At 41.0% G+C, this 22200-nt stretch overlaps 1 protein-coding gene across 3 annotated transcripts; it reads right to left on the bottom strand.

Moving 5' to 3' along the window:
• Positions 1-1101: 1101 nt before the first annotated feature.
• LOC141787144 (somatostatin-like receptor F_48D10.1) lies at positions 1102-22150 on the bottom strand. 3 transcript variants are annotated; one of them, XM_074665427.1, is made up of 5 exons: positions 20834-22150; positions 12968-13108; positions 12506-12778; positions 9153-9309; positions 1102-3724 (listed from the first exon to the last, which is right to left on the bottom strand). In XM_074665427.1, exons 1-5 carry the CDS (start codon positions 21407-21409, stop codon positions 3588-3590), a joined length of 1284 nt encoding a protein of 427 aa, XP_074521528.1. In that variant the 5' UTR covers positions 21410-22150; the 3' UTR covers positions 1102-3587. The 3 variants fall into 3 exon arrangements, with proteins under 3 accessions (XP_074521528.1, XP_074521527.1, XP_074521529.1); XM_074665426.1 differs by having other exon boundaries at positions 9166-9309; XM_074665428.1 differs by having other exon boundaries at positions 1102-3660; positions 9166-9309.
• Positions 22151-22200: the final 50 nt, after the last annotated feature.

Raw genomic sequence — 22200 nt, 5'->3', positions numbered from 1 at the left:
TAAATGCATCTGTCAAATTCAGCTGAATGCATCTAGGTGCTGTCAAAAATGTTTCAGGTAAACATTTCAAGTAAAATCAGAACCTATCTAAACTGTAGTATTACTGAAGCCAGGTCTGATGCTGGCACCTTTGCTGTCAGATCATGACAGTGGCGGCTGCTGGTCAGTCAAGGAGGGGAAGCTCAAATTTTCCTGGCCTACCTCATATTTTTTTTTTATTTAAATGTAAATTCTACCCTCTGTGTCAGCTTGTTAGCAGCTGGAGCTGAGTGTTAGTGACAGGGGGAGAAGCTCCACAGCTGTAGCTGTAGCTGCTTATTGGTGAAAAGAGAGAGAATCTTTAAACACAACACTCGTTGTTTTTCAGAAAAGTAAACCCGCTGGGGATCGATAAAGCCTCCGGATCAGTCCAGATCAACTGAATGTACAACTTAGAATATGCTCAAGATTGCTGACTGGCTCATTTCACTGTCAATCAAAAAGGGATTCGGTCTCAGACAGATCATCCAATCATCATGCAGAAGCCCAGAGTCCAGGCCAGCCCACTGCCTCATAGACCCCCAGAGACGCTGAGCGTCCAATGGGCGGGACAAAGCCAAGCGTTTATCCAATGACCGTCCAGTTTCCACAGTGGAACAACCCACTCTACGCTTCCCCACTGAAGTCAGAAGACGCTCAGCGTCCGACTGTGTTAAAGCGCTGAAGATGAATGAGAAGGAGGTTGAGCCAGTTACCTGTGATAGGAAGCTGATTCTGAACAAAAGATGAAGGAATTCTAGCTCAGATTTTGTAAATGAAATGTACACACAGCAGTACATAGCACCACTTTTTTAGGGACATTTTAGGGGAAGCTGAGCTTCCCTTGCAGTCTTAGAGCAATCGCCACTGGATCATGAGTTCTACAAACTTGACAAACTTCATGCTGAGGTCTTAAAAAGAGAGCAAAGGATGAGGCTCAGAAGGTACCAGTGATAAGCTGAGTTTCACAGCTTGGGAAAACGTGCACACTGCTTGTTTGTAGAAAAGAGGAAGAGTTTGCAGAGACACACATGACAACAGAAATCATAATGACTGGATTTTTAATACTGAGTTTTATTCCAAAGAAGTCCAACAAACAATGAGCAATGGCACAGAACGACTAAATCAACCTGGTAAACTATACAGCAGTGTCTCTGTGAAGCTGACATTTTGGCCGCATCTTTTTTTCTTAATTCATTTGTTTGATTATTTGATTATTTATTTTTCATCAGCTTCACAAGTGTTTCTGACATCGTTATCCTAAGACTAAGACTTTTACTTTCTGTACAGATGAAAAGTTGCAGAAAAAGGACAACAATTTATCATTGTGACTTTTACTCATGATGATAATGATGATGATAGTTTTCATTTTCATCTTTTTTTTTTTTTGACACCAATCAATTACATTAAAAACACTGATCTCAAAGTGATAAAACAACACCGATGTATACAGTAAACCTTTTTTGTTTGTTTGTGCTAAGTCCACTTTTTGTTCAGACAACCAACAAAGAAGAAGCTGTGTTTTAAAGATGGTAATGGTCACATTTCTTGTCGAGGTCTGTTTCATCACTAAGTATTCAATATTAGCACAAAGGACACACAAGCTTGTACCAGCCAATCAGAGACCTGTGTTGTCCATATGGTTGTCTTTAAACTGTCCTGAGAGCAGCACTAGACTTCACATAAAAGCTTAAGAGTAGATAAGAATTGTTTCCCAGGGTTAAAGGCATTCCCAGCTGTGGCAGCTGAGATATTAAGCTGCCAGACTGATCCATGACATCTAAAACCAGAAAACAAAATGTGAGCAAATCATGTCACAGAACAACAACAGTAATGCTACACTGCTTTAAACCCTGTATTTATCAGCATCACAGCCACTGCAGAGAGAAGATGTAGGGAGAGGTTCAAAACAGAAGCACGCACACACAAATACATGACATGCCATCAATCCAGAGGCATCTATACAAAGAGGTTACATGTTTGTGGTTACTGCTGGCTTTGTTTGTAGAAAAGTACTAGGCAGGCGAAGCGAAAGGCTGAAACAGGAAGCAATCTTTTTTTTGTCTTCTTTACTAAAAACATCACAGCAGACTTTTCTGCAAACAGATTTCACATTCATCACAACATATCCATCACATTGAACAATATAACACATTTAAATTTAGCGTAGCTTTTCGGAGTAAGGCTGAAATATCATCTCCTCAGTTTTTGATCAACTTTGTAGCTTAAATCACAGTGTTTTCTTTCAAATGAACCTTGTAATGCTAGCTTTAATGCCCAATATTAGGGGCCGTTTACACGACAATGGTTTGAGGGTAAAACGCAAAAGTTTTGTTGCGTTTCAGCCTTGCGTTTACACGGAAACGGCGTTTCAGCCGATACAAAACGTAAAATTTTGAAACCGGCCTCCAGAGTGGGAGTTTTCTGAAACACTCCCGACACCGTTGCCGTGTAAACAGTAAGCCATTGTTTTCAGTGGAAACGCTGACGTCACACTTTGCCTCGCGCGTGCGTTTTCAACAGGACAACAGTACTGTTGTTACGATCGTCGTGAACTACCGTGTTGTTCTTGTGCTGCTCAATCTGCCGTATCTGCTGACTGTCTTTCAAAAAAATGTGCATCTTTTGCTCCACTTTTTAACCTAGCATTCCCCAATACACCAGATGACCGGCTCAACTCTGCTTCGGTGAAGATCTCCCAAAAGCGGCTTCCGGACAAATCAGTTATAGCACCACCTACAGGTCTGGCATGCTTACTACAGCGTTTTCAGTCCACCAGCGTTTCCGTGTAAACGCAGATTTTTTTTCTTCTGCGTTTTAGCGTTTTCAGATGAAACGTTGTCGTGTAAACGAGACCTTAGAAACTATTTGAAAACTCTCCAGCCTGAACTTTTTGATTGTGGAGGTAAACACCAGCTTATAGGAGCGGCTGTGGCTCAGTAGTAGACTCTGTTGTCTCTCAGATGGGAGGTGGATGATTAATCCCAGCTCCAACAGTTGCATACAGAAGCATCCTTGGGTAAGATAGGAGTTAGTAAGTACAGGAGATCCTGTACAATAGTATCTTCTGCTGCCAGTGTGGATGGATGAATGTGACGAGCAGTGTAAAAGCAATTTGAGTGAGTAGAAAGAGTAGAAAAGTGTGACATAAGAACAATTCCTTACTTCCCTGATGTGCTGTGTGACAGATATGAGATGTGAGAGAAGAAAGCAGATGTAAATAACGTGTGCTGTTCGGTGATTGCTGTGAGGCTCTGAAAGGCACTTATGTCGCAGAGCTGAATGGAGAGAATTTTAGCTTGGTGGCACAAAAGGTACAAACACGCAGAGAACAGAGAAACTGTACATGAGTTATTGATTTTACTGATGGGGTCTCAAGCGTTGAAATGCCTTTTGAGTGAGTGTACATGTTTGTGTGTAAAAGAAATGAGCCAATCTTTAGAGGCAGCTGAACAACGAGCCGTCATACTCAACCCTCACCACAACATCTAATGTATGCTGGCTACTCTCGCAGCGGGGCTATAGATGAAGACGAGGAGGGAGTTGTCAGGGCAGTAATGGTGGGAAGTTCAGCCGGGGTTACCATGGAGGTTACCATGGATGCTGCTGTTGGGGTAACTGCTGCAGTGGTTGGTCTGATTCCTGGGAAGGCAGATAGAGAGGCGGCTGTGTAAGAGGTAGGTGAGCCAGGGGGCTGAGGAGAGATCTTCAGAGAGAATAAGGGAGACGAGAAAGTCAGACATGGAAGAGAAGACACGGCTGAAAAGCACACCATAAATAACAGGGGAGGCAGAGTGTTTTCCACTCAGCCAAGAGGAAACATTATGAGGAGATCAGCAGTTCATGTTCAGCCACAGACTGAGCCTGTATTTTCCTACATCAACAAGAGCATGGGATAACAATCCTCTTCTCTCTCTTTTTACTTTTATTATAAAAGATTGCCATAAAAGGGCTTTTATTTTTGCTTTATCATTCTAAGGAACGTAAGATACGTTCTGGAGAGTGAAACATGCGATGATTATAGCTCAATACTGTGGTGGCCCCTCTTCTGGCTGTCCGTTCTTTTACCATTATGGAGCTTTACAATAATTAATGGAGCATGAAATCTATCTTTAGGTTTATCAATCAGTCAGTTCAATCACTAATGTTTCATTTCTAAACTAACTCATCTCTTCTTTTTTTTTCTCTCTCAGTAGCTCTAGTGCACCATACTGTAAAAAGATAGGAAGGTTTTGAATTTGATCTACTGGCTTTCTGTCTTTCAAAATCAATCTCTTCACCAGGGCTGGATCAAACACCTCAATTAAAAAAGGATCTTCAACATTTAACCTGCCTTTAAATGTGACAGATATTTAAAACATAATGCAGGGCTGCTCTCCCTTTTTTTCTGGAACAATCAGAGTGCAGAACAGCATGTGCAACTATGTATTTAAGAAGAAAAAAACATTCTTATTCATCACACAACAGGGAAATTTACAGAATTACAGTAGAAAAGACAGTTTGTGCCAACAAAATTTCAATAGGAATTTATGGAGATAGCATATGGAACAATTTAACAACAAGAAATATGTACCATAGAAATACACTGATAACATAACAGAAGTGAAAATTATATACAGAACAATTAAACTGTGGGGAGCTATTGCCCATATTGAGACTGCAGCAGTTCTTAAAATGCATTAATTAACACTAAGTGTTCTTGTGTATTGGTTTCACAGAGAATGTGTCTTACTAAGATTACTATTTTGGGATGATGGTATGACTGTCCACTCTTTTAAATACAAGAGCTCACCACAACTCAGGCATCTCAGGATTTGCGCTGTCATGGTTCAGGTCCTACCTCACAGATAGATCCTTCGGAGTGTCATGGCGAGGAGAAGTGTCTAAATCACATGGCTTATCAACAGGGGTACCACAGGGGTCAGTGTTTGGTCCTCTTTTCCTTATACACCACCTCACTTGGCGCAGTGATCCGCTCTCATGGCTTCTCCTACCACTGTTGTGTTGGCGACACTCAGCTTTTCCTGTCTTATCCTCCTGACGATACAACTGTCAGCCATCTTCAGCTAAATCTGTCCATAACTGAGCTCAATGTCCTTCCTGCTTGCCCCTCGGTTCAACCACAAATCAGTGTCCTGCTTGATTCCAATCAACTCGTGCCCACAAACTCTGCCAGAAATCTGGGTGCCATGTTACTGAAGGCCAGCTGACCTTCAAGGTTCACGTGGCCTCAATTGCTCAGTCTTGTTGATATGCCCTCTGTATCATCAGGAGGATCAGACCTTACCTGACACAACAGGACACGCAGCTTCCGGTACAGGCCCTTCTGATCTCACTCATCGACTACTGAAACTCTCCCCTAGCAGGCCAGCTCCTGCCTACCTGGGGTCCCTCATCCAGGTCTACACTCCTCCTCACCCACTACGCCCTGCTTGTGAAAGACGCCTGGTGCTCCCAGCCCAACGTGGCTCCAAATCACTAGCCAGACTCTTCTCCTCTGTTGTGTCCAAGTGGTGGAATGAATTACCTAACTCTATATGATCCACAGAGTCCCTTTCTACTTTAAGAGATGTCTGAAAACTCATCTGTTCAGGGCCTCAGGGGTAGAATGAGTCAGAAGGTCTCAGACTGAGCTCTATTGATTTTTCAGCACTAATTACTGAATGTTGTTGAAGACTTAAGTATACTGTTGCAGCAATTAATTGTGGTTAGTTGGCTTGATTACGGAACTACCCCCCCCCCCCCCCCCCCCCCACCACCCCAACACCAAAAAAAAAAATAAATAAAAATCCTGCACTTAATGGCAGCACCTGCAGTCGAATAACAGCAAACAGCACTGTTGTCGCACTTACTAGGTTTTCCTTCTGTCTAAATTCTTGCTTGTGTTGTACGTCCCTTTGGACAAAAGCGTCTGCTAAATGAAACTGTAGAACTGTAGAACAACTAAACAGAAGTTTCACGGACCAGCAGGACAAAGTCAGAACTTGGTTTTGGTAAACCGATTTGCCCATCAATACCATGTCAGGAAATTTTCAGGTTTAAAGTTCATAAGCAAAAGGGGCTATAGATAGAGACTTAAGCAAGGTACAGATTAAGACCTTACAGAGGGGGTTTGGTCTTAATTCCTCCTGTCTGATTTGACTCAGCAAAGGCTCGTTTTTGATGTGTGTGAAGATTATTTTGTCAATTTTCCCTGTGGTGTTACTTTTATTAAAGGTAATCTACTTACAGGGACAATTCGGATCACATCTTTCCATTTAAGGTCATAAATACTTTAAAGTTTTAATATTTTTTGATAGTGAAGGTCAGATGAGCAAAAAGAAAGCTGACAGGAGAGCCATGGAGGGAATAGTGATCACGACGCACAGAGTTAGACAGAAGTCAGAAATGGAGGACTAACTAGTAGACAAACACACACACACACACACACACACACACACACACACACACACACACACACACACACACACACACACACACACACACACATTACCTCATTATCTCCCCCTTCCTGCTTCAAGCTGTCCCTCATCAAAACTCCCACAGCAATATTAATTTACCTTCCCTCTTTTAATTAAATAATTCTCTCACGTAAATACACACACACACACACACACACACACACACACACACACACACACACACACACTAACACGCATTTGCCTATCAATGAATACGGAAGTACTGGACTCCTCTTAATTAGGAAACCTGCCAAACCTCATGCATCAGTGCTGATCAGATCTTATTATGTGTTTGCATGTGTGTGTCTGTGTTCAGGGGCCTGCAGAGTGAACTACCGACACATCTCCTCATAGCTCTATGTATAGTAGAGAGATTTGTGAAGCAGGAAATATTTAATCCTAACACCTTTCTGTCCCTGTTTCTGAGTCTCTCTGAATTGAGGAGAGAATAATTTTTGCAGCTTTTTTTTTTGTGGATCATCTTCATGAAGGGACTGTTCTCTCAGTCTTGAGTGCCTTGAAACTCAGGTGCAGACCACTCAAGGGTGAGTGTATTTGAGTACCTTTAAAAGTACTACATGAATCTAAATTTACTATCATCATCATTAAACTGGTAGAGAGACATTGTGCAACAGTTTTTCTACCTCAGAGGTCTTGTTTATAGTACACAGGAAGCAAGTGAGAGCTCAGAGTGGATGGACTTTTTCCACCAGCTCTGGTCCAGAAAGCATGTAAAAGTCAAGGAGAGGAGGAAGGACATCATGTCAACACTCTTACCACCCAGTTGCAAAAGTGAATTGCTTCCTTTACAGAAACAAATCCTGTTTTCCAAAACCAGGCTGCAAAAGTATTGAGGAAGCCATGTTCCTGTCTGTTCTGGATTATGGGGGTATGATATATGGACATGCCACAGTATCAACTCTTTAGCCCCTGGACTCAGTGTACCACTCTGCTCTCCGTTTTATAACTGGTGACGGGTACAACACACATCATTGTTTTCCTTTATGAGAAGGTTGGCAGGCCATCTTTTGATAAGAAACACAACAAACATTTTTTTGTATATTTTTACAGCCCTTGCTGGCAAACTACCACCCTACCTGCTAGAGTTTTATAATGGGTCCTACATGACTCGTTCATCCAACCCACTAAATCTTAAAGTCCCTCAAGTCTACAGTGAATTCGGCAAATCTGCATTTTTATTTGATTCCCCTTCTTCTTGAAATACACTCCAACAAACTCTAACAAAAACAGCCTTCCCCTCTCTTACAGACTTTAAGTACATGATTACTGATCACTGTCCCTCTTACTGTAACTGTTTTAAACATAAACTGCATATGGAGTGGACAGTGCGGCTCCGCCATTTATCATTGTACGGTTTTGAAGCCTAAATACCTCCATCACAGGTGCTAACATTGTAGCAGTCGTGGAGCCAGAGTCTGCGCTGTACAGACAATGAGGGATTCAGGGAGAATCTGAGTGGAGCTGGGTGACAGAAATATATATATTTTTCTTTCAAGAGTCTAATCACTTCTTTGCTCTACCTCTCAACATAGTTTACGATCCCCGAAAAAACACACGAGAACGGCAGCTGTCAATTATCATTCAACGTTACGTAAAACCTTGTTTTTAACCTCTTACAACTAAAGTAAACAAAACTTTTCAGAACTTGAATACGAGACAGCCAAATGATATCTTCAAACCACCACAACAATCAGACGTGAGAAACATTTCTACGAGGTGTATTAATTTTTTAACGTTTGACCACAGCCCATCTGGAATGGCTGGAGAGACAGATTTTTTAACCTATACTGCAGACAGCCACCAGGGGGAGCAGTTTTTGAAGGGACCTCACTTCGAGCCGAGCAGACGTCCATTTTTTTTTTTTTTTTTTACAGTCTATGGTTTTACATGATTCTTTTTCATTTGTATCTGATTTCTTTGTGTTGTTTTAATTATTTGTTCTTACAATGTCTGTGATCTTGGCGACATTGAAAATGAGGGTAACCTCAATGTCTTTTTTGAGAATAAACAAAGGTTTGATTGAATGAATGAAAAAGAGTCTCACTGCCTGACTGGAATGAGGACGGGGACGAATCACTCAGGCTTGAGTCAGAGCATCTGTCTGTCATTTGTTACAGGGACCCAGGGTTATGGCCCACAAAAATGTCTCATGAGTTGCCCTGTCCTATCAGCTAGCCCGGTGCCCGATGTCAGTCATATCTTTGGTTACTGAAAGTAGTCAGTATAATTCCATCATGCCTTCTGCTGCATATATTTCTATCCCACTGATCAATTTGATGTTTGACATTTATACCGCTGTGTCAACTGTCTTATGCCTGACACAGTTTGGCTCTCTGTTGTTTTGTACAGGGGACATGCAGACATCAGTGCTCTATCCAGTTTTAAAGAATGATCAAACCTGGTGTCTCACAGGACATCCTAATGCTCTCAGAGCTTGATACCAGAAAAAGCTTTGTTATTAGGTATTTATTCACTTAATGGCTTTTGCTGAAACACTGAGTAACACAATATTAATGACAAAAGAAAAGCTGGAGTTGCTTCACAGCAGAATGTTGTTTAACGAGTCACAGATTTCATAAAAATAATTCATCTACACCTTAATTTACAGGTTTTGTAATCAATATTCTCAGAATAAAAAGAAAAGACTCTCACACACAGGGAGTACCTGGCTGCTCTGTGGGTCCTGGTAAACCTGATTTCGAGGGGAGAGCACAACACAGTCCTGTGCTGTGGTTCTCTCTGTGCGAGGAGCTCCATTTCCATCATCTGCATCGTTGGTTTTGCAACGCATACTCCTGATACACAGCACCTACGACACACACATTAAGAACACAGCAGCATTCAGAAGGATCTGGAAACTATCAGAAACAGATGACTGGAATGAGACTACTCACAGGAGGTGGTCTGTAATATATTTTGATTTAATTTACAGCCAGTGAGATGAAAGGATATTTTGTCATGCATGTTCATATCATTCATATGATTTGTTTTGAAACTTTGTAGACAGTCTGTTTTTGAGTAGTAGTCTGTGTGTTTTCTTACTTATTTATTCAAGGGTCAGATGTGTGAGGTGTAGTGCCATCTGATAAAAACACAAAACAGTGCCAAACTTTAAATTATAGCTTCAGCAACATGAGTTTTTTTTTTTACTAGATGTTGGCTTCTAATAAACGAGAAGGAAAACTTAAAGAGGAGTCTTTTGTTCATGACACCTTGGAGGGGCGGGCCTCAAACACCAAAGTCTGCCCATAGCTCTGCCCCAAAAAGGCCTCCAGAGGGCTGGCCAATCAGAAAGAAAGGGTTTGTGGAACAGGGAGCCTTAAAGAGACAGCAGCTGAAATAATGGGTTTCAGAAATAAAGTGAATACAAAAGTTTTACAAAACTTAAAAAAAAATCTGTAAGAATAAAAATGGTGATTTTTTTAAGCATTTAATCATATAAAGTATGAATACCCTAAAAAAGTATTCATTTTCAAAAATTGTAACACAATATTGTGCCTTCACCATACAGGAACAGTTCATTTTGAAGTGGTACTTTCCCTCAGTTTATTTTCCATATAGGATCCTCATGGGTCAGCTTCTTTAATGAGAAACTGGTGGGACAGCCAGCACTGATCTTTAAAGGTCCCATATTGTGCAAAAATCACTTTATTAGTCTTTTAGTGAAATTTGTGGGTCTTTGGCTTTCCTCCCAGCCCACAAAATGTGATATTTAATGACAAAACCTGTACTTAGTAGTGCTTGTGAATGTAAGATCCTGACCTAAAACGAGCTGTTTAAATTTTGGGGATTTGCCGACGTCAGTGATTCCCTTTTTTGACCAATCAGGAGAAAGTCTGACCTGACTGGTCCACCGAAGCAGATACCCCCTCCCCGCCCACTCCCCTCTCCAGCAGCGGGGAGGAGAATGCCAAAGTTGAAGAGTCATCACTGCTTTGTTTTTGGCTGTAAACAGCCACATAGTTCCTTGCACAAGCTTCCCATTTCAGAAGAAGACGGACTAAGTGGCTAGAGTTCATTTATCAAGGAAATGTGCCAGCTACGCTCAGTAAAACTGTGCATGTGTGTGCTAGTCACTTTACAGTCGACTGCTTTTCCAACTTTGGACAGTACAACATAGGGCTAATGAATAGACTGGTCATGAATCCAGGCGCATTAGCAATCATCCACCAACAAACCTCAGACCCTGGAAATGTGGGTATTTTAAATGTTAGCTTCAGGATGCTAACTTTAGCTGCAGTCAGCCTGTTGTTTTAGCCTGTAGTGTTACGGTAAACGAGCTTCGCTGTTTTCTAAACATTGTGCATTTGGAGCTGTTGGCTCCACTCTCAGTGGTGCTGAAGAGCGGGGCGGTATCAGTGGTGGCTCATTCACATATGAAGGTCATGCCCACTAAATCAGACCGTTCTGAATAGAGGGGCTATGAGAGCCTGGAAACAATGCTGCTGTGCTTGATTTATTGGCTTTGTGGACCAAAACATGTTACTTCCATTTCATGAAGACATCAATGATCCCTATTAAACTGCAGATAAGGAGCATAATATGGGACCTTTAACTATTATTTGCTGCTGAGAGCTCACCTGAAAATCAACATTGGTGTAAATAACTTTCCCAAAGGCTTTTTTGTTTTCTCACAGGAGGTTGCTTTCAGGTTGACTCTAAATCTTGATCCTGAAATTATTTTAATTGTTTATAAACAAAATGATTTATCCCAATAGCTTAAAAAAAAGTACTTTCGTTTTGATGGTTTATTCATGTGCTTCCCAGGCATTGGTATTCCTATCAAATAACTAATTCAATGTAATATTCTCATCCACGTGATTGAAATGGGCAGTTGGTGCAGGTCTTCTTATCAGATGCAGAACTTACAAAAGGTGTCCTTCCTTGTCATCTTTAAATTCTGTTCACAATTTAATTGTACTCATACTGTCCTGTCACACTGCCAAAGCTTAAACAGTGCTGCAGTTTGCTCCTTGACTGTTTTCTTCAGTTTGGCAGACATCTTTTTTACCCTGCAGTTCCTTCTGTAATTTCAAACCCCTCTCTAATTTCTGAGCAGTTATCTCACAAATCATCATCTTCTCTTTGCTTATGAGCTTTCAGCATCTACTAACAATAAGCCTTTGTTGAAAATTTTAGAAAGTGGACCTAGGCGATGGGTCCATTGCCTTTGTACTTCAGAATCACTAACTGTTGTCACAGAGATTTATTCAATCAGGTCGAGGTATTTGACACTGTTGAGTGTTTTATTAGAAAGATGGGTAATGTGATAGACTGAAAGGATGCTTTTGCTTATTCAGTTGCTTTTCCATAACTGATTATTGATTCTTTTAGAATTAAATGAAATGCACATAAACCTTCTTTTTGTTTCAGCTTACATTTCTTCTGCAGTGAGGTATCACTTAGCCAGGGCTGCTGGTTTTTGAGAGACTTCTTGATTTTTGTATTTGGCAACAGAGTCGAACAGATGTGATTAAAATGGGAGACCAGCTTCTCTGCGTCAGAGTTTAGGTGAAGCAGGTCAGGGGACAGCTTTGAAAAGCAAAGACAATTTACCTGCAGAAAAACCAACAAAAGACTTGTGTGGAGTGAAAGACATGTTGAATAAAAATAGTCTATGATCTGACACACTTGGTTTTAAAGTTGTATGGACTGTGACCCTGGTGTCCAACCAAATCAAGATTATGACCTTTGAGGAGTGGGAACTTGAATAGTCTGAGTCAGGTTTAAGTACCCAAGGTTTCAATAAGGCCGTGCTAAAAGTCTGAGAAGGACAGCAGACATGAATTGCAAAATTACTCAAAATAAAAATTTCTAAAAGTCTGAAATTTATTGAAGAGAAATTCTATTTTGCTTGGAAAGTTGAAAATAATCTGAAGCCTCAACTGGGAAAATCAAATAGAGATGTTCCAAAGATATTCAGCTTAAACAAAGCAAACAGTAATAATACCAAAACAAAAAACATGTCATCTGCTGTTTGTACTCAGAAAAAAAAACAAGCCTACTTTTGTAAAGCTCTGTTTGAAGTTCTCTGAAAGGAACCCATAGAGCACCGGGTTGGCACAGGAGTTGGCGTAGGACAGGATGACGGCAAAGAAGTAGATGCCTGCAGTGGCGCTAGACTCCGGGATGATGACCACCAGGTTGATCATGTTGATGATGAAGAACGGCAACCAGCACAGCACAAACACCACGACGATAACCACCACCATCTTCGTCACCTTACGCTCTGAACGTCGACGTTTAGTGAAGCCTGCCCTCAGCCCTGAAGATTTCACCTGCGGGGAGTAAAACACCGAAGGTAGTCTGATTACGATGGCAGTGAAGAGGGTGAGTACAAGAATGAAGTAATGAAGCTGATCAGAGGGAAGGAAAGTCGAGGCTGATGGAAATTATCATAATGCATATGAGTGTTGGTATGAATTTATACATGAGTTTTTTTAATCAGCCTGCACTCGTAAACACACCTTGATAACGATGAGTAGGTAGCAGAGGCAGATGATGAGCAGTGGTCCAAAGAAGCCGACTGTTGCAGTGTAGAGGATAAAGGCTGTTGACCAAACGTTCTTTGGCTCAGGCCAGATCATGTTGCAGGAGTTAAATGTCTCCTAAAAGAAGGGAAATAAGTTGTAGGTCATTCAGTGCTTTACTTGGGCTGGCATGCTCTTAAACCCCACTTCTAAATGTCACGCTTTACAGGGTCTTATCAGCTGTTGACACCCTTTATTGTCCTCCCCAGTTCCTTTCATAGATTCATCATTTCACCATTAATGCATTACCCATGGTCCCTCAATGCTCGTTTGTTCACGTCTACTGGAAAACAAACCAAAGCAACCTCCCAATATAAAAGAAGAAAGTACAGTTTTAAGAGAAGAGACTAATTGTTGATTTTCTGCACATTTGACTACATGCTAAAACGTAACTGCTTTAAGTTCATTTACCTAAAAGAATAAAACAATAAACAGTGCCACATTTTTCTTAACATGACTCTTCTCGTCTGCCACACCAATGGCCATCAGCCTTAAACCTTAGCATTATGCTCCTTCTCTTCTCCTCTCTGTCCAAAGGCCTTTGTGGTGTGTCATAACAGAAAGTAAGAGAACTTGCTGTATTGAATGTCTTTCAGTATGCACACAAAGGCTTTTGTTAAATTTCTGAACAGATCTGAATGCGTTGTCTGTGATTCTCTTGTAGGGTTTCGAGGTAAATGTGTGTGACATTGCTGTCCCTTTCTTTGCGTCTCTTTCTTTACAAATCAGTGTGCAGACATAGTTCTCTCTTCTTGTCATTCTGAAGGTCATATGAGCTAGATGCAAACAAGAAAACACACTTTTAAGCTGTGAGATCAATGAGGCATTTTTATTTATCAAATTATTTTTTTGTACAAAGTATCTATCTATCAACATAAGGCCACATGTCAGATAAAGTTAACATACACCTCCTTTGAGCTCCGTTTCTTTCTCTCTTCCAACTTTGGAAATATTTTTTTTGTCCATTTCATTCAACAGTTGGTTGTGGGGCTGCCAACTATTGGTCTTCATATATTTCAAACTGAATTGATTTCTCCTTGAATGGGATGCTCTTTATTCCATACATTTGGGTTACTTTGTTTCTTTTTTACTTTCTTTTAATCACAAGCCAATTCATTGATGCTAGATCAAATGTCACACAGACCAGTCCATTGAGCTGGTCTGTGGTTCTAGGGTCAGTCTGCTTTAACCCCCAACTGAATTAATTTAAAACTTATTTTAACAAAGTGTTATCTTTCTTGTCCATACACACACAAACACACACACACACACACACACACACACACACACACACACACACACACACACACACACACACACACACACACACACACACACACACACACACAGGCATAAATATAGTCACAAGCAGCTCCTGTGATGTACGATACCAGGGGACCTTTTATTGTGCATTAGATGTTTTTCTTTCAAAGAAGTATTATGATGTAGTTAGCCTCTTGATTCAGCTTATCATGTTCAAAAGGAGTTTTTACTTATATGCTATTTCATCAGTACCCCATTCAGTACAATAAAATCAATCTTGAAGGAACTGAGGACTATAGAGAAGCCAAGGTGTTGTCTCTGGGATGAAGACTCCAATTCCCATGAGTATTTGCACTAACTGCGGAGAGGACGTGAGGCTTACCAAGACGTGTTTGTTTTGAAGCTAATGAATGGAAAGCAGATCCTCTTGTGTATGCCACTTTTTTTTTCTCAATGCAAAGTTTTACAGGATATATATATATATATATATATATATATATATATATATATATATATATATATATATATATATATATATATATATATATATATATATATATATATATTATCATAAAGCGGGGCCTCACGATCCTTCTGACTTTTTGGGTTTTAAGCAGGAGGTGTCAGAAAAGTTACCACAGGGATGCTGTCATGCTTTCATGTTGCTGACGCCAAATTCTGACCCTACCATCTGAATGTGGAGCAGAAATCCAGACTTATTAGACCAGGCAATGTTTTTCCAATATTCTATTGTCCAGTTTTGGGGTTGCTGTGTGAATTGTAGCCTCAGTTTCCTGTTCTTAGCTGACAGGAGGGTCACCCGGTGTGGTCTTCTGCTGCTGTAACCCTTCTGCCTCAAGGTTGGATGTGTTATGTGTTCAGAGATGCTCTTCTGCAGACCTCGGTTGTAACCAGTGGTAATTTGAGTTACTGTTGTCTTTCTATCAGCTCCAACCAGTCTGTCCATTCTCCTCTGACCTCTGGCATCAACAAGGCATTTTCACCCACAGAACTGCTGCTCACTAGATATTTTCTCTTTTTGGGACCAATCTCTGTAAACCTGAGAGATGGCTGAGAGTGAAAATCCCAGTAGATCAGCAGTTTCTGAAATACCCAGACTAGCCCATCTGGCACCATCAACCATGCCACGTTCAAAGTCACTTAAATCACCTTTCTTCCCCAGTGATGCTGGTAATGCATTACTCTGATTTGACCATCTTTTTCAGTAACGAGTAATCTAACGCGTTACTATTTCCCCACGAGTAATCAGATTAAAGTTACTTATCACTGTGCATTACTTTTCTTTTCATTTTTCTAGTAAAAAAAATCTAGATGCTTTTTTCTTGCATCTTGGGAAGTCACGTGTCAATCACATTTTCAGTATGTGCTATGTGATTGGCTGATTAGAAATTTGCATTAATGGGCAGTTGGACAGGTGTGCCAACTAAAGTGGCGGGTGAGTGAATAAATATTTGGGTCTGTATCTGGGTCTTCTGCGTCATAACACAGGCAGTGACACATCATCTGTCACTAATCCACCAGCCTACCTCAGACCACCACAGCTGGATTTTCATTACACTACAAAACATGAGAAATGGCTTTGGACAAAGGCTAGCTTACCACTTAAGTTAAATGTTTTTAAAATGCACAGCCTGAAAAGCCCATGCCCTCATGTAATGACAGACTGTGTCCTATACATGCAGCCTTTAACTTATATCATTAACATCACGTCAGGCTCAGACTCTCTGTTTCCAGCACGACCAACCTTTTGTGTTTGATCTACCTCATGCAGCTTCTTTAAAAGGATTTAATCAATTCTCCTTTCCATTGTGCATCCTCCTTATTTTTGCTTTTGCTAGTAAAATCAATGCAGATTACCAGATGTCTGACTATTTTTGGTTTTGCTAATTTATGTAAGGTTGGTGGAAAAAAAGGGCTCCCACTAGTTAACAGTTAGTGGAGACATAATGCCATCCGATGGACAAATTAGCATTATTCAGCAAGCTTTACATTCACTACCTCTGAGAGGAAAATATCTGGACTAAGTGGATTCAAAGGAGAGAGGCTCAGTAACATTTACATTTTTTTTTTTTTAAGGAAAAAAAATCAAATCACACATGATTCAAACCCCTCAGTTACAGAGAAAGTACAGTAAATCTTACAGGGTAGCTTGAGCTGATGACGTGTTTCCATGTCATAACTCCCAGATTTCCTCTCACTCACATTAAAATAACTATGACAGATGTGGACCCCCTCGCTGCATGAGCCTCTGTCAATTACAATGGCTGCGCGGCTGATACTACCTCACAGACGCACTGTACCATTGCCTGGTGTCATTCAGCAGCAAATGTGTGATCACAGCTATGTGGGAAACTCGGGGTGCACAGCTGTGTTTCACACAAGATGGACTTCTCCACCACTCCGTAGCCAATTAACCTGTTGAACTTAGGAGCAGCATTTCAATTATTTCATATGATGTCTTTAAAAATGAAACACTTATCCTTGAATGTCCTTATTGTGTTCCAGGTAGACTTGTACATATGTGGCAAGCAGGTAAATGTGTCTTTTCTTGCCTTCTAGTAGAAAAAGAGGTAATCTTTCTCGTGGGAAATATCCACACAGAAGTCAGCATCTTCTTTATTAGACAAGATTTTATTTTTCAGATTGGAGGAAAACATCAATTTCACACTCAGTTCCACTTAAAAATGTAACATAATGTCAAGTGGCAACCTTTGATATAACACCTACAGTTACAGTGTACAGAAGTGGAGATATTTGGTAGTATCCAGCTGTCAGAATGTGAGATGCTCCTTCACACCTTTTGTTGGTAGGGCATTCAAGGACAAGAAGCTCCTGTGCTGTACAATTCCAAGGGACCTTTTGTTGTGTGGTTGATTTTTTTTCTGTCAAAGAAGTATTTGGGTCTTATTATGAAGTTATCTTGTTGATTCAGCTTATCATATACAAAAGAAGCGTTTGCACTCATATGCTATTTTACTAATACCTCATTCAGTAGAATAAAATCAGTTCTGAAGGGACTGTGAGGACTATCCAGAAAAGCCAACATTTTCTCTGGGATAAAGGCTGCAATTCCCATGAGTACTTGCACTAACTGCCGTGAGGACGTGAGGCTTACTAAGGCATGTGTTCGTTTGAAGGCAATGAAAGGAAAGCAGATCTTCTTGTGTACACCACTTTTTTTTCTCAAGACAACTTCTTACAGGAAAGGCTACCAAGTGACGGGGAAAGATAGAGCTGTTGTTTGAAACATGACAATTATTGAATTCAGTAAACTCGGTTTGTATCATTTCTAACAGAGTAAATTGATTATCACTCACAGCCCAGTGCTATGAGACGTGTCTCTAACAGGTAGTGTTAGTAAACCCTGATTATGTCCTACTCTCAAGTTTGAACAGACCACCGCAGAATAACTGCTGCATGTGGGTTGGATTGAACACTATCACAAACAGCTTAGCCCATGTTCTATCACTTTCCTGCTTCTCGTCTTTTCCTGTCTAAGAGACTTCTACACGCCGTAAATCAATCTGGTCCTGCTTGGTAGGCTGAGAAGTAGCATTATTGTAAATTGTAGATAGCAATGGTATGTATGTAAGGGTTAAACTTTTTTAAGATCATTTACTAAGTCATCACAGAGACTTTAATGAGCTTCATATTTACCATGTGGTACTAGAGGGATAAAAGCATGAATGTGATTGTAGTATTACTGTATATCAGTAATGCATCATACTATTCATGAAAGCAATTTTACGTTAAGGGCCTGATCTACTAAGATACCAAATAATGTGTGTTAAATTGCGTGTGCAAACTTAAAAAAATGCACATGCCATTTGTGGGTTTGTTGTAGGTAATCTACTATTATTGCATGCACAATTGATAACAGGTGCAGAAGTTAATGACATCTCCGAGCAACAGGCTGAAAGTCAGTAGGCACTGCATACTGCCTACTACTTTTAAATGTAGTATGCAGTATGTTAAGTATTTGCCAGCCACATGGGTAAATTATTCTTTACATACTTTATTGTTGTCAATTCAGTTTGATTCAATTTCCTATTTAAAGAGAGAAAGTCTCAGTATTGGTCAGTGATAAAAGTAGAGACTACACAAGACTTTTAGAATTCCCCATACAACGCAACAGCACAACAAACACTGGCACAAAAGTCTGTTAACGTCCCATAACCAAAAGTGTCTGCTTAAAATCAGCAAAACAATCTGCTGTGTTCTTCTGCTGCTGATGAGATGAACTCACAGGATCTTCTCTGTTGTGGTAAGGCTGGACAAACACTTGGCAGTTATAGGCCAGATTTAGGGTCCAACCTGACACCCACAATGACCAAGGGGCATGACCTCATTCAGTGCTTCTCCTGAATAATTATTTGTCCAAACAATCCTCAAGTGCAATTATTTTACTACTCTTTACTGCATTAGAGCTCACTCAACCTGACTCTTTCTGACAGGGCACTCATGACCACGAGGGAGTGAGCTTCTGGTGTTGATTCAGGATGATATGAGTTGGCATGGGGGAGGTTGCTCTGGACTGCCTCAGCCAACTGTTGAGCTTCCCAAATTGACCAAAAACCAGTGAAAGCTTGTGCCCACCTGATAACCCCAGTGATGAACTGGCTCTTGCTGCCTGATTGTGTTCAGGCTTTAGGATTTGGGGGATTCACAGAAGAGGCAGGCTGGGTTTCTCACATCTTTTCTTAATCACAAGTTCCCTTTTCTTCAGAAAAATGTGGTATGCCATGCAAAATACAGTGGGGAAAATATGTATTGAACCCGTCAACTTTTTTCTCATTACATTTATTTTCGAAGCTGCAATTCAAATGAAATTTCTACCAGACATTGGTATTAACTCAAATAATCCACATATGAAAAGAAATTATGACATTCAAGTCCACAAATTATGATTATGCAGAATTAAGTGCGATTACACAGGAAAAAAGTATTGAACACACCATGGAAAGGCTCTATACTTTGGCAAGGAAATGCACCATACCACCTGAAATCTGTCAGTGATTATTACTGGAACATCCAATTAGTGCAAACCAACATCAGCTGGGCTAGAGCAAATTGATGGTCCTATAAAAAAAAGGTCGTTTTTCACCAAGCAGTTAAATACGACACACCTCATGATGGGTAAAGGCAAAGAGCTTTCTGAAGACATTCACAACCTGATTGTTGCTCAGCATCAGAATGCAACTGGTTACAGACTTATATCAAAGCACCTGAATATTCCAGTCAGCACCGTCGGGGCCATTATTCACAAGTGGAAGAAGCACCACCTTACCATCAACAGGCCACGCACAGGAGCTCCTTGAAGATTTCTGACCAGGGAGTCAGAAAGATAGTCAGAAGAGTACTCAGCGAGCCAAGGACCACCCTGAAAGTGCTCCGGAAGGACTTGGAGGCAGCAGGTACAATTGTTACAGAGAAAACAATAGGCAATGCACCCCACCACCATGGCCTCTATGGACGCTTAGCCCGCAAGACTCAATTCTTTAAGAAAAGGCGTGTTGAAGCTGGTTTACAGTTTGCTAAACAGCATCTTGACAAGCCTGTAGAATACTGGGAGAATGTTGTCAGGTCAGATGTCATACCATGTTTGGAGGAGAAATGACACTGCACATCATCCAAAAAACACTACACCAACAGTGAAGTTTGGAGGTGGAAGCATCATGGCATGGGGTTGTTTTTCATCTCATGGTATTGGCAAACTTCATATAATTGACGGAGCAATGAATGGAGCCATGTTTGGGGAAATTCTTGATATGAATCTGCTGCCATCCACCAGGATGATGAAGATGAGATGTGGCTGGACCTTCCAGCAGGACAACGATCCAAAGCACACGGCAAAGCTGACTCTCAAATGGTTTCAAAAAAAGAAAATCAATCTGTTAGAATGGCCTCGTCAATCACCTGACTTAAATCCAATTGAACATTTGTGGAAAGAACTAAAGAAAAGGGTTCACCAGAGGGCACCAAAGAATATTCAAGATTCAAAGACAATCTGTGCGGAGGAATGGGCCAAAATCACACCTGAGCAGTGTGGGAGATTAGTTAAAACATACAAGAAGCGTCTGGAAGCTGTCTTTGCAAACAAAGGCTTCTCCACTAAGTATTAGATGAGTCTCCATTAGCGTGTTCAATTCTTTTTTCCTGTGTTATTGTATTTAATTCCACATAATCATCATTTATGGACCTGAACGTTGTGATTTCTTTTCATGTGTGGATTATTTGAGTTAATACCAATGTCTGGTAGAAATTTTGTTTGAATTGCATCTTTGGAAATAAATGTGATGACAAAAAGTTGACATGTTCAATGCTTATTTTCCCCACTGTATATATATATATATATATATATATATATATATATATATATATATATATATATATATATATATATATATTCAGATGAGACTGCAAGAGAGAGGGTCTTCAATCAAGTTGATCAATTAGCTACAGCCAATTATGACTTACTTAATGAGGAGAGGGACAGTGGGGTTTGATTTGAGAGCCTACCTGAACATCAGAGAAGATGACTACAGGCAGGACCACCACAAAGGACACAGCCCAAACAGCTGCGCTCACAACCTTGGCCACTCTGGGGTGTCTCCACTTGGTACTTCGTATTGGATGAACCACAGCCAGGTAACGGTCGATCGACATGACCGTCAAGCAGAAAATTGATGTGAACTGGTTCATAGAGTCTGCTGTCATGACCACGCGGCACAAGAAGGAGCCAAATGGCCAATAAGACAGCACATTCTGTGTAGTGAGGAACGGCAGGCCGAGGATGTAGAGCTCATCAGCCACAGCCAGGTTCAGGATGTAGATGTTGGTGACTGTCTTCATTTTAGCATAACGCACCACCACATAGATGGCCAGAGTGTTCCCGATCAGTCCCACCATGAAGACCGTGAGGTAAATGATGGCTGTCATGAGTGTGGTGCTGCCCTGGAAGGGGACACTCTGCGTGGAAATGTTGGAGGAGATGTTGTAAGGTCGAGGGTAGGAGTAGAAGAAGGAGGGTGGTGAGACTGAAAAGGTGGAGTTAAGGTCTGACAGAAACCAGGCGTCCTGGTCTGAGGGCTCCATGGTGGGTCCGAGACAGCAAGATAGTGCAACACAGTCCAGAATATATTTTCACGAAATTAAAGTTCAGGGTTCACCTCTGTCATGTTTGGTAGAAGGAGAGAAAGACAGCCACCACAAAATGAAAACTTGAACCAAACTGTGTTTTTTCTTTCTGATCCGAGGTCCTTTCTGATGTGTCTTTCCAAAAAAAATGTCAAAAAGTTTGTGTTTGTTCGCTCTATTGAGAGAAAATCAACTGGTCGTCAAGTCTTTCGCTCTGATCGCAGCTGCGGATACAGTGAGTTCACTCAGACACTACTTTCCCCTCAAAAACACCTCATGTCTTTGCTTTTTACCCACCATGAATCCACGCAGCTCCAGCAAGAAAAAAGGCTGTATCTTTTCCACGTTTTCCTCATCAGTCTCCAACAAGTGGTGTCCGTGACTCACAGCGTGCCGTTACTGATCATAAAGAATTTTCATCAGTGACCTCTCACTGCTGCGCCGTGCGTAAAGTCAGAGTTGCGCAGGCACCGCTGGGGATTGGTCCACTTATAAATATAGTAGCAACTGAGGAAAATACCGGTGAGCAGAGTATGAGTTTAAATCCCGGTGTGCTTGAAATCTTGAATGTCTCGGACCAAACTCCGCGGATTCCTGAACAGTTTTCTCATGTCGACGGCTGCTGCCCTCGCTCGCAGCCTGTCACTGTTCTCTGTCCGTGGTGCTGAGCAGAATGTCTGAGAAGCATCGAGCCCCGTTTCCCTCTGATCCAACTTTCTTCCCACGCTGCTTTGCTGACGAGGAGAGAG

The sequence above is a fragment of the Halichoeres trimaculatus genome, unplaced genomic scaffold, assembly GCF_033239565.1.
Source record: "Halichoeres trimaculatus isolate MK-OKI-2021-1 unplaced genomic scaffold, fHalTri1.1 fHalTri1_scaffold_2, whole genome shotgun sequence".
NCBI lineage: Eukaryota > Metazoa > Chordata > Actinopteri > Labriformes > Labridae > Halichoeres > Halichoeres trimaculatus.
The sequence above is the reverse complement of the archived record's forward strand: the minus strand, read 5'-3'. Positions and strand labels throughout refer to the sequence as shown.